At 33.5% G+C, this 14,144-nt stretch overlaps 1 protein-coding gene across 1 annotated transcript; it reads left to right on the forward strand.

Moving 5' to 3' along the window:
• The first annotated feature begins 3,859 nt into the window (after positions 1-3,859).
• On the forward strand, positions 3,860-5,682 carry hb (zinc finger protein hunchback). The gene is made up of 3 exons (XM_088232678.1): positions 3,860-3,925; positions 4,021-4,827; positions 5,473-5,682. The coding sequence occupies exons 1-3, from the start codon at positions 3,860-3,862 to the stop codon at positions 5,680-5,682; spliced, it is 1,083 nt and encodes a 360-aa protein (XP_088088804.1).
• Positions 5,683-14,144: the final 8,462 nt, after the last annotated feature.

Raw genomic sequence — 14,144 nt, forward strand, 5'->3', positions numbered from 1 at the left:
ACAAATTGGCTTCTGTGAAAAAAGTTTTGTGTCTTTGTTAAATATAGAATTCGGCCCTGTTCACCTTAACATTTTTCTCCCATTCCGATGTCCACCCTCGACGTTTCCCCATATTGATGTCGATCGGAATGTGCTCTCGGATTATTCCTGCGAGAAATCCCTCCAACTCGGGATAAAAAAGATTACTGAATAAAGAATTCAAAATGGCAGACAAAATACATTACTCCCTCGTCACCCTACTCCCTACGCCTTGTCACCCCTTTACGTACACCGTACACCTACCGACACACAAACCCCTCACAAATACAAACGTATCTACATATTTATTTTATTCAGTCATTCTTATATAAAAATCACTGATGCACAAAACAAAGGGCTACTAAAGGTAAACCTGAAACCTACAGAAAATCGTTTTTTTTTATTTAAATTTTTTAGTATCAAGTATTTAACTTGACACAAAAAATTATTTCTTCGTTCATGCACCCTTGGGCTTTAAAATCTAAAAAATTCATATTTTACTTAAATAAATCCAACAACATAAAAATACCTAGGTAATGTAGAACGAGCAAATTCATTTATTTATACATTTTTTAAAATTATGAATATTTAAACGCCCTCCACGGGCTTTTTCATCAAAAATATTATATTGTTGTTATCAAAAACATTTTTCACTTTGTGGTATGACATTTTATGCTTATTTGCTTATATATTTGTATAAACCACTTTAATTTTGAGTTACACTTCGACCGGTTTCGAGGTTACTACCTCATTGTCAGGAATTAAACTAACTTATAATTACATGCGTTGCTACTAATATTATAAAATATTGTATGAAAGAGACAGGAAAATGAATCAACGAGAGAGAAAAAAGATAAAATGAATCATAGTGGGTATATTTTTAAAAGAGGACTCGAAGTTAAATTTCATTGATTATTTGAAGTTTTTGATTAATGGCTTTACTAATTTCTAATCGTTCTAAATTTTCTAAACGAAAGCCATTTTTATTAACATGCAAAATTTCTACACCAGTTTCTTGATTTAAATCATGGTTTTTGGATATAAGATGATGTGCGAATTCTGAAAAATTATTATTACTGAGACATCTTATATGTTCTTTGATTCTAACTTCATAATTCTAAAATATTGTTCAGTTTTTATACTTCTTCTTGGACCAGGTGGATTCAACTATTCAGTCCTTGTCTACGAAAATTTGGACTAACCCAAATCATTGTTTACGTTAAAATATATTTGGCATTTAAATACAGAAAGGAAGGGAATAAAACAAAACGTTTCAAAAATTGGCGTTTAGTATAGTTAGAATTGAACAGACAAAATCTAACCAAGTTCCTTTATATAGGTACTTTATTAATCCCTATAAATAATTCATCACATCTCCCCTAAATATTCCAAATAAATAGCCAAAATGCATCAAAACAACCTTCCATTATTTCGTTCGATCTATGTACTTTATTTCTCGCTTTTTCCACCATTCTTTACAAAAACAGGGTGAAAGTATATAATGTATTTGGTACATAACGCGCGAAAAGGGTTGCAACCCTTTCGATATAAAAATAAAATAAAGGGGTGCTTGTTTATTTCACGATAACGATTTTTTGGGGATGTCATAAGCGTCGTAGGAGTATTTAGATATTTCATTTTACCGAACTTATACCCATAACAAAAGGTACGATTGACAGATGAATGCTTTTTGTCACATCCAGATGAAAATTTAAAGGACCTCGAAATCGCCATTTCAATAAATCAATCAATCAAATAATATGGTTTAATGTTTCTGCTTTACTTTGGGTCTTGGGCTTCAATTATGAACGCCATCTTCATCCATACATATCGAGACGGTATCTTCTGTACTATCAGTATCTTCCTCGGTATGTTCTACCTACTTGACATCCCAACATCTTATGATAGAAACAAACCAATGAATGACCGCAAAAATTAGTCTGCGTTTCTAACTTCATTAACATTAAAAATAGTTTCATTTGTATTTTAAAAAGCCTTCTGTGATAGAAAGTGTCCACTTCAAAGCAATTATAAACTCCCATTAATCCCAATTCAAGCAAAAAATGCTCGCTTGTGTATGATTTTTATATGGCTTTTGACAATTGTCAAGACGGTATGCTTAATGATCGTCTGTATTTATCTACAGAGCGATTAAAAGGCCAACTCTCAATACCTTCTGCCTGAAAGATAGTAAAAAAGATGGAAAAAAAATACAGTGCCAACTTTCTAACGCCTAGATACTCTTATATGTTAATAGAGAAGAATCTAGTGATATTATTATTTGCATCTAACCGCTCGTTTTCAAAACTGACAGTTATTTCAGAATTTCATTCGAATTAAAAATTTACTTATTTCATTCTCTTATTTTTTAATAGGCTTTAAAGAAAAACAGTGCCAACCTCAAAACGATTAAAAATTAAAATCAATCGCAATTAAAGGAATAATTGCTAAGTGGAAAAAAAATTGTCACTTTCACGAAAAAGATCTTGTGTTTTTTAATTTTTAAAAATTTATTTATTCATTCAAAATTAAACTCGTTTACATATTCATGAACTTATTTAGGTGTTTTAGGCTGTGCCCGTGTTAATCCATAAAAAAATTAAAACATAATATACGTAAAAATAATTAAATTAAAATAACATGTGATGCAATAGATTAACAATCCAGAAAGACAAAGGATACAAAATAAAATTCCAAAGAAGATGCCATAAAAAATAATCACGTATAAATGTCAAAATATAAATTGGAAGAAATAATATGCCATATAACTGTGCGTACTAAATTAATAGTTTATTGTAATCATTGTTGATTTATTAATTATTATTGTTTATTAATAGAAATAATTGTAGATATACAAATATAATATTGACTAAAGGCAATAAAATTATAACATGGCATTCACAGGTAAGGTAATTCACAAAATATCTAAAGTTTTTTTTTTGAGAACTATCAAATTTAATAATATGACAATAGACGTTGATCGAAAATCTTTATTTTCAAATAATAACTTTACGCAAGTCCGTATGTTATTTATCATAATTTCATACTGTATTAATAAAACCGATGTGGTTTTCAACACAAATATTTAAAATTTTATTATTGTCTGTAGCATTATCAATTTACAAAAAAAATGACCACACAATATGTCTTCGGGGCATAGTAATGAAATTTTAATGACATTTTACTAATATACGTGACAAAACAACTCAGAGTTGTTTACCTGTTTTGGGGACGTAATTACATTTTAATACAATCATTTGCTGAGTAATCGAATAGCATTTTGATTTATAAATGACGTGGTGTTTCTTAAAACCGAGACGTGAGTCAAGTTAAAGAAAATTTTGAATCCAATATTGAATCAATCTGATCATTTGCATTCTCTCAAATAGATTTAATTATCACTACCCACCTAACTACAAATAACGCAATACTGTTTTAATTAGCCCCTAATTTATTAATAAGTAGACATAATAATTCATTTCAAAATCGCAATTGTTTTTCAGATAATTTAATTTACATTTTTATTTTGTAACTTTGATTACAGTGGTAAATTTGTAGATTGTACGTTTGATATTAAAACTATGTTGCACTATCAAAATTGAAAACAAATATTTTTCTCATTTCGTTAATCATCATTTCGTAATATTTTAATTAGCCTTAGTGCATCATGGTGCGTTTTGATGTTTGTTTAATTATCAAAAGCAGTTTCGTCATTTTTGTTCAAAGAACTTTGGTTTGTTTGATTCTTCCATAAAGCAAATTGATTGCAAAATTAAAACAGGATTTGTAATCAGTATTGTTTATTTTCGTCAATGTAATATTTTTTGTATCTTGTTACAGTATGCTGAGCTGGGATCCAGCCATGATCAGGGCACCTACCTTGCAGTGGGCTCCTCTTCATCATATCGTAAGTTTAAAATGAATATTTAAATCATTGACACCGCAATGTGTTTGTTTTGTTTAGCTTAATATAAAATCATGATTTTTTAATTTTTTTCACAGAAACAAGAGCCAATGGAACAGTCTGTGGTGAACAGTTTCCTCTCCAGCCATTCTGAAGGTTTCCACAGTTCTTCGCCTTCTTCTTCTTCTCGAGGATCGCCACCAGCTCCCGCTAGCCCTCGCTTTCCGCTGACGCCTCCCGGGTTCCAAGCTTCTCCAGCTCAAACCAGACCCCCACCGACCCCCCAGGCGGTCACTCCACCGAAATCACCATCTCCATCTCCGTCGTGGGCTCCTGAAGATATCCCGAGTCCGGGAACCTCGATCGCAGACGGAGAAGAAGAGCCGGGACTGAGAGTCCCCGCAGTCAATTCACACGGAAAAGTGAAAACATTTAAATGTAAGCAGTGTGAGTATATAGCTGTTACCAAACTCAGCTTCTGGGACCATACAAAGAGTCACATTAAGCCCGAGCGCGTGTTAAACTGTCCGAGGTGTCCTTTCGTCACGGAGTACAAACACCACCTCGAGTACCACATGAGAAACCACTTCGGCTCCAAACCCTTCCAATGCCCGCAGTGTCCATACAACTGCGTGAACAAGTCCATGCTCAACTCTCATCTGAAGTCCCACTCTAATATATATCAGTACAGGTGCGCTGACTGCAACTACGCTACCAAGTACTGCCATTCTCTCAAGCTACATCTGCGCAAATACAGGCACCAGCCAGCTATGGTGCTCAACCAAGACGGCACTCCGAATCCTCTGCCTATTATCGATGTTTATGGAACTCGCCGAGGACCGAAACAACGGAACCACAACAAAGAAGATTCTGTTAACAATAACAATCCAATGGGAGGTAAACAGGTACCTCTCTTTCCCAATCCGTTTGGAATTAACTTCCCGTACGGATCTCTTCTGCCGCACCCGATGCTATTTCCCAACAACAATAACATGCCAAAGTCACCTATCCGCGAAAAGTCATCAGATGATCACTCGTCTCCTAAAGAAGATGAAAATCCCCATAGGGGTATGCAAAACATTTCACCACACTTGCTGATGCAGCACCGATTCTTCAACGATTTCCACCAAAATAATCAAAACTATCCCCTCCCGGCTACTTTGCCTCACCTTTCACCGGAGGCTCACTCTCCAAGGTCTCATTCGCCCCAGCGGAGCGCATATTCTTCCCCTCGTGTGTCTCCTCGCCAAGAGCACACTGATGCTTTGGACTTGACGAGCACTACTACTAAGAACGAAACCCGCAGTCCCGCACCTCTCACCCCAACGACCGGACTGAAGTCTCGTCGCAAGGGTCGCGCTTACAAGTTAGACAGGTCAGTACCGAGGATCACTCAACCAGATGACAGCGAACAAGATTTCACTCCCGATATCAACGCTCTCCTCGGCACCGGAGAAGTGGAACGGATGGAAATACAAGTTGACATGCCGCTCCATGTCAACCGAGCAATAAAAGATGACGAGAAAGTAAACAAACCTCAAAGCGAACAGAGCAAGGAAGTCGAAACGGCCACTTCGAAGACCATCGATCAAAGCTACGACTGCCAGTACTGCGACATCGTCTTTAAAGACATTATCATGTATACCATGCACATGGGATACCACGGATTTAAAGACCCCTTTACCTGCAATATGTGTGGCGAACGAAGCGGAGATAAAGTGTCATTTTTTGTTCACATTGCTAGGTCCCAACATTCTTAACTTGATCTATTTTGTATTTAAACCTTTTGGGTATTAGTTGTTTCAGTCTCTAGTCAAGTACAAATTGAATTAACCGATTTTCGCTTGCTTTCAAATATATTAACTGTTTTTCTACGACCAAGTATAATTTATTTGCGAGGCTAGATAAATTAGTAAAAGCTAGTTTTCATAAAGCGTGGAGGAAAATGGAGCTCATGAAATTGAAAGTGTGCAATGTTTATTATATCTGAGTACTAGTTAATGTTCAGTTTAAAATACTTAGTTTTATTGCGTACATTCCGATGTATGTCTTTGTAAATATTTCCAAGTTCGAGTTGCGGGTAAGTTCCTCCTAAGTTTTACGCTGCAAGATTCAAGGTCCTCCGACCCTCACTAATTGCGCTGCGTAAACATAGTTTTAGCTAAAGTATTCGAGTGGGATTAGTCAGTATAATAAGGTTGTTTATCTATGTAAGTCATTTGATACACTGAATCAGTTCATTTATGTAAATTCTAAAAAATTTGAAGTTTTCTGCAAGAAAAATCTTTAAAGGTCATAAACTTTTTCATTTGATACCTACAAAATCATTGTTTAATTCGTAAAACATATTTTTTTCTAAATATAAATATTTAGAAGATGTAATTTCTTTCTTTAAATACTGTATTTTATGCCATTTTATTTATTTATAAGTTTTTATTTATACGAATTTTGTACCTATTAGTTTTAAGTCACATCGAAAGAAAAGACATGTTTAGTATTTTAAAAAGATAGGTTAATTATATTTTTGTTGGTAAAGAGGTGTTTTATTTGCAAACGTATTTCCCCAATAAGTATTCATTGGGAGATTTTATTACTATTTTAAGTTGTATATAATTATTATCAGACTTTTTCTTTATCCTGATAAAATATGTTTTCGAAACCATCAATGACTTGATTATTTTATATTTTTATAAATATGTAAGGTATTTAATTTTATTATTTTTGGGGGGCCAAAAAACAAATGAAACGAAAGACTGAACGGGCGAATAATTTTTTTGATGAGTGATATTTTGTTACTTGCACATTAATTTGTTTCAAAAAACCTAAAACTAGTTATATTCTATTGTTTTTATTATTTCATGCATGTATATAAGATATTTTTTAGTAGTTTTGTCTAGGTTTATATAATTTTATATCAAGGTGTGACGCGTTATAATCTAAGAATTAATTACTTTTTTGAAAGAGTAAGTTTCGTAAGTCGATGTATGCCAAATATTTTTTTATTTATAGTTACCAGGTTGTTAGAATTAGTTTGACAAATAATAACATCTGCATTGTAAGTAGGAATATTTTTATCAAAAGGCGTTCCAGATAACCTTAAATAAAGAACATAACAAAATAATTTAGTCATATGTATTAAGAATAATAGTTATAAATTGTGCTATTTGTTTTTGCGTGTAGCATAGTTAAAATATTCTCAAAAATAAATATGTATATTCAAATTATTGCAGATTGTATTATTTATAAAATTCTATTTCAATAAAAATATATTCTTAAAATTATACTTTTTTCTTTCTACATTTTCCCAATATTTAGAGCAAATGATTTATTTTGCCTCACAAGTTTTCAAAGATTCATCTGTTACGCCGCTTCCATGGTTTAGTTTAGATCATTTCATTGGTCATCCCTTCTAAATTTGTTGCAACAGAGAGGGAAAACATTTTTGCGAAGGTAATATGGGTGTCTAGTCATTTTTGATAAAATAACACCTGATTAAATAATAAAATTGTACATACATTTATTAGGGACAGAGACACAGCTTAAAGCGACACTATCAGGAACGACCCATGCCTATAAACTTGCTCGACTTGACTGGCTAGAAAATCTGTGTTGAGTCGTGGTACTTTCATAAACATACATACACACACCTATACATAAATATGTATTCACATGTACATATCCATATTATATTTTATACATATCATTCACCGAATAACGCAAGCAACTACACTGGCCCTAATCTAATTCCTAATCTACATTCTATCACTTTTTCACATTATTTTAAATAATCCCACTTCGCCCGTTTTATCTGAGAGAGCTCTTCCAACCTCTATTACAACATGGATTATCTCTTCGCTCTAGTAATGAGAGAACCTTTTTAATACCTCTTTACCGCTCTAATTTTCTTGCCTCCTCTTTCACAGTAGTACCTGCTCGATCACGGAATAATCTACCTACTAATGTTAGAGACGCCTTCTTTATTTACATTTAAATCAAGATTAAAATGTCACTATCTAAATTTTTGAATTGTTACTTTCTCCTTCTTATTTCCTTCCCATCACCTCTTCTCTCCTCGCTTCATGGTAAAGTGTAAATTTATAGTTAAATTTGGTTTTAATTTTATATAAAATTATAAGATTCTGCATACATCTAATTACCTAGAATATGTCTATGTGCTTGTTATTTTCTCAAATCGAACGGTTTGGGTAGGTAGGAAGAAATTGGCTTATGGCAATATGCCCGCCCCCATACATATATAAAGTGTTAAATAAATTATAATTTATTAATTAATTTATTTATTTTATGCATACATTTCATATTTCACAAAATGGCACAAAAACACTCTGACATTTTTTTCTTGTACTGGGAGTAGGCTCAGTATATGAAGGGTCGGCATGCCAGATATATTAGTATACCTAATGTTGCAATTGGTTCGTAAATGGGCAAATGCCTGTTCTAAGAAACCGATTTGTTGCGGCGAATATGGTTATCGAATATGTTTCCGATATATAAAAATAATTTTGAAGAAATAGAAAAACAATTATAGCCCAATAGAAGAAAATATATACACAGTTTACGTTAATATAAAAATATATTTTTTAATGTATATACAACTAAAATAATATTATAGATTAATAAGTGATTCAATGGAATTGCATAATATTAAGATCACTATCCTTAATATTTTTTTTGATTCTTTACTTCCAATGTCTGTCAACCAAATCGTAATTCTCTTTTTCAATACTGTTGATTTATCAGATTTCCAAACACACGGAATCGGATTATACCGTATAGTTTAAATCCGTTGTACTATACATTATATAACTGATTGCATTTTACATTTATACATACATATTAGTCCTTCAGCGGTTATTCCACATTCTTCTGCAGTGAAACATTCCCGTTCGAGCAAACCAATTACTCAAACCATATTTGAATTTTGAAAATAAGTGTCAGTATGGTTTAAGTGGCTACTTTACATACTGTGTAACATTCACCATTCCGCGTATGTTTAAACATTTTTTTTTTTTTTCTTCATTTTAAATATTATTTTTATTTGTAAATATTAACTACAAACTTTAAAATAACTTTTATACTTTGATTTATTCCATTTATGTTTTTTTTCCGTCTCTTGTACTTAAATTATTATTTATAAATATAAAAAAAAATATGGAAATTTCACCGGTCCATTAGAGTTGAATCTTACTGTGTAAACTATAAAACTATGTAATGAGGAATTCCAGCCCAACCCGGAATTAAATTTTAAAAATGTTTTGAATAAAATAAAAAATTTGAAAAAAAATGCGTGAATAATTAAAAAATTTGGAGTAGGATGAAATATCTCAAAAACGCACGCAAAAATAAATAAAAAAATTTAAAAATAGTATTCATTTTAAAATCGTAAATAATGACGTCACTCCTTATATCTACGTGTAGTATTTCCCAAACTCCGGGACATAAAGAGAGAGAAACTCGAGAGATAAAGATTTAAAAACCACAATTAAAATAAATATTTCTCGTAATTCCAGCAATCGAACCCGGGACCCTAAGCATGGTTAGTGAACGCACCAATCACTAATCACTTAAGGCGGAAATACTACCACTTGATATCCTTTTTCAGGGTTTTTACCTAAGAGCAGCCATCGAGCCGATTGCTACGCTCCTTCGGGGTTCTTGTTCTATTTTACACGCAGACATGTATTCTTCATCCGCCCGTATGTAAAATAGTTTCTTATAATAGGTGATTTTGTGACGTTTTTTCTTATTTCGTCAGTTGGTAAGCAACCACCCTCAGAAGTATGTTTGAGTACCTATTCAAGTAATTGGGGGAATAGGGTACAAAACAAGTCACGGGGTACAATCCCCATCTTAATCAAAAGCACGCGCGGAGGGCGCGCGCCAAAACTTCGCGGGGAAAAAAATCGAAAACCTTCAACCCCCACCCCAGGCCTACTCCTATCGTATTTATTCCTTATCTCAATCCATCTCCCTCTTACACGATTTCTTCCCCTGGTTTTGCAATAATTTTAGTAGGAATCGGAATACGATCGGGGGATGAAGCTTCCTGTTTTAAAACTTAGGGTGAAAAAAATGGAAATCTGTCCAACATGTGACCGGGGAACACGTGCTGAAAGTAAATATAGGTACTTCAGATGTAGTAAATGAATATTTTTTATTTATTCTTTGAATACACTCAATACACAAATTGATTATAGAACAATTATTAGTTTTCACGTCTCGTCAAAGATACTTTGAATTTTCATAAAAATGTACACACTTTTGTAAATAAATATCGATATTTGTTTATACTTTATTTTTTTATTTTAAGAATTTATTATAACTAATAAACCTTTTTAACAATGGAATTGAAAACCTTTCGAAAGGAGTGAAGATTAACGGTACTATTTATTTATTATGGGTAACTTATATAGCGCCATTTTCGTAATAAAATACCTCAAGGGCGCTTTACACGGTGATTCTATTGTTAAGTTAATTTAATTGAAGCTTTTAAATTTGTAATTTAATTAAAATAATTTATTTTGTTGTCACGTGCTACGGATTTATTCAAATGATTTAGAGAACAAGTGGGTTTTAAGTTTTTTCCGAAACATCACTTCACTTTCACAGCCTCGTACCTCTGCTGGGAGAGCATTCCATGCCATAGGGCCTATATAGGTACATATATCAACAATACAGGATAAGCCGATGACACTTCATCTTAGCTGATAACATTGATGACCTTGAAGAACTCCTTATTTAGATAAATGATGCAGGAGAGGAATTGGGCTTAAGCATAAACATCAAAAAGACGAAGTGGATGGCATTTGGCAGAGCAAACTACTCAAGCATTACTTTGCGGTAAGAAAATGAACTATTGGAGAAGATGGATCAATTTAAATACCTCGACAGTATTATTACAAAGTCGGTAGACCCAGATGTGGAGGTGAAATGCAGGATCTAATTAGCCCGTAGCACATTCAACAAAATGAGAACAATATTCTGCAATGATAAATTGAATGTAAAACTTAGGCAAATAATAGTGAAGAGTTATGTTTAATATGTTCTGTTGTATGGCTCAGAAACCTGGACTATAAAAGCACCATGAGCCGGTTGGAGGCATTCGAGATGTGGCGTCATAGAAAAATGCTTCGTATACCGTTGACAGATTTGGTTAGTGATGTAGAGGTCCTGAGGAGAGCTTATTATAACAGACAGTTGTGAAAATGTATAACGGTCCGTAATATTATTTATCTGGGTCAAATCCTGCGTGGAGACAAGTCAAAAATCCGCCAACTTATACTAATGGGCAATATTGAGGGACAACGTGGACCTGGCAGAAGGCAAACGTCTTGGCTGCGCAACATGAGAGTCTGGAACGGAATGGTATGTGTGGAAAAGTTGTTCCGGGCAGCGCAAGACAAAGAGACCTTTTTAGAAGTGATTGCCAACGTCGGGGACAAGATATGGCACAAAAAGACGAAGAAATAAACAGAATAATAAATGTGATTAATATTTAAACTATAAACTTTGTATTTTTATTTATATCACAACAGAGATGGGTAGAATTTTTGTTTCAAGATTATGGATATTCGAGCGTTTACAGGACTTATGACCTGTCATAGGTTGGGTTCAAGTGGCCACTTTTATGTAGGTACTACAACATTCCCCATTCCGCTTATTAGCGAATATCCATATCGGTGACATTTTTGGTTTTTGTATATATGTCATGAAACAAGGAAAGCTTTCGCTAGCGCGTTTGGAGCGCCATACACAAAAACCAAAAATGTCACCGATATGGATATTCGCTAATAAGCGGAATGGGGAATGTTGTAGTACCTACATAAAAGTGGCCACTTGAACCCAACCTATGACAGGTCATAAGCCCTGTAAACGCTCGAATATCCATAATCTTGAAACAAAAATTCTACCCATCTCTGTAGTGATATAAATAAAAATATACCTACTCCCCCTTGGGATAAAACCCAGAATTGTGTGTGTATAAATATGTAAATATGTATACACATACCATAAATAATATTGTATAAACTTTGTAGTCAAACATTTTGCTAAATATATCTTACATGTTAGTTTAATTTGTGTCCTGATGAAGAGATGGGTACGTCTTGAAATCGGTAACCATAGAAAAATCGGTAAGTGGTTATATACAAATCACTATCCTAGTTCTTGTATGTTCAATATATCATTTTTAGAAAGTTGAGTTATAAATGCCATTATGTTCATTATCTTATTACGCGTAAAAATAATAATTATTTTTTCCGTTAGTAAATAGTATTTTCAGCATTTTTTGAGTACCAATCTCCACTCACTGATTTTACTAATTTGACTATAAAAACAAATAAAATATCTTTTGTACAATTTGCAAAATGGTCTATTGAACATTTAAGAACTAGGGCACTGAAATATTGAACAACGTTTTGACTCTGCCCACACACAATTTTCACCGTACATTGCGCAAATACCGCCAGCAGTTTTGGCAGCTTTATTCCCTCGATTGAATGGGAACAGAAGGAGGTGTCGAAAATGCTTACTTTCGTCCACATGACATTTGATTCTGAATCAATTAAAATAGTAGGTTTATGTAACATAAAAGCAAACACAATACCTTGTAGAGTAGAAAATTGTCTTACGAACGACCCGTTCCTATTTATTTATTTACTTTTATGCTCATTTTTAAATTTAAAAAAAAAACTGACACAACTTATGCTAAATCTCAAGATATAGTACTAAGAAAAGTGTTTTCAATTTTTTCCTAACCGCGTGATGAAAAGGATAGAACGCCACACTCCATCAGTGATAAAGCATTGAAGATATTAGAATTCGTTCTGCGTACAGCCAGGATTTTCGAAAATACCCGTGTATTCAGAACTCTTTACAATTCCTTGGTGCAAAGTAGACTCGAGAGTGGCTCGATTTAGGGGCCACATGAACTGAAGTACTTTCTTATGAAATATGAAATCCAAAAGAAGTTTCTGAGATATCTCTATATGAGAGAATGCGGGTATTCTCCTTGGCTCTACTCGACCAAGTTTCTCCGGGGTATGCTCGGCTCTAACAGTTTAGAGACCAGTAGCTCAATCACAAATAACTATCGACGTGCTAATAAGCGACGTGATAACAATTTCTCACCATGGTTGTTTATGGTATTCGCGATCACAATGGAACATAGTTGAACACCTAATATTAAATGTCAAAATATTTACGTTTCGCGGCGTACAATCCTGCTGCGCAATCACATATTTGAATTTCACCGGTGTAAACATGGAAAATATTCAGAAACTGCTATTTTTATTTATTTATTATTTACCATGCTATTTATTGCATTAAGCCGGCAATTGGCAAGCCAAATGTCAAGAAAAGCAGTCGCCATAGTACCTAATTGTAATTTAATTCTCACTTTTTTGTATTAGATAATCCTTACTCTTTTGCAAATGCAATATATTGTATTATTTTTATAGTAAACGCCGATTTTTCGCTAATGAAGTGTATTTATTTACGCGGAAAACAAAACACAAACCGACACGAGCGATGACTTAGAGATTACACACGCGTTGACTTATGACTGCGATAACTTAAGCATGTTCATTATTGTTCATTGTGATCGCTCAAATGCTTGGCATATTTTTAAGCACGTCGATGGTTATTTGTGATTGAGCTGCAGATAATGTGTAGGTATTTGACTACACATTTTTATCGATTGTTGCGCGGTATGGTCGATAATCCTGAGACTATGATAAGCATTGGTTTGTAAATTCCTAATAATTTACCTAAGACAGTGTCAGCATAGATTTTTTCATATTTCAATATACAGGATCAACCTGCCGATGCTCAAGCTTGTTGCAAGGGATACTGCTATGCTGAACAACATCGCTTTGGATTTTATACATTTAAAAAAAATAAAATAAACAGCCAATAAAACGTCAGAAGCAGTCGTATTCCCCTTTCGATTTAAAAAAAAATTGATTTAACAGTAATTTTGTTTAGCATCCCTGTAATCTAAAATCCAACATAAAAAATCCGAACACTTTGTCCGAAATTTTTATTTCATTTCTACGGCTAAGTCGTTCGAAGAATGTTTGAATACATTTTGGGGACTTCCTTCCTGGCAGTCACATAACGCCCTATATCGACTGAATTTGCCTGGCACTTGTGACATTTGGTAATCGGACACTAGAGCACGTGCTTCCTCGATTTAAAATAGACA

The sequence above is a fragment of the Micrasema longulum genome, unplaced genomic scaffold, assembly GCF_059751315.1.
Source record: "Micrasema longulum isolate JH-2025_06_02 unplaced genomic scaffold, ASM5975131v1 h1tg001009l, whole genome shotgun sequence".
NCBI lineage: Eukaryota > Metazoa > Arthropoda > Insecta > Trichoptera > Brachycentridae > Micrasema > Micrasema longulum.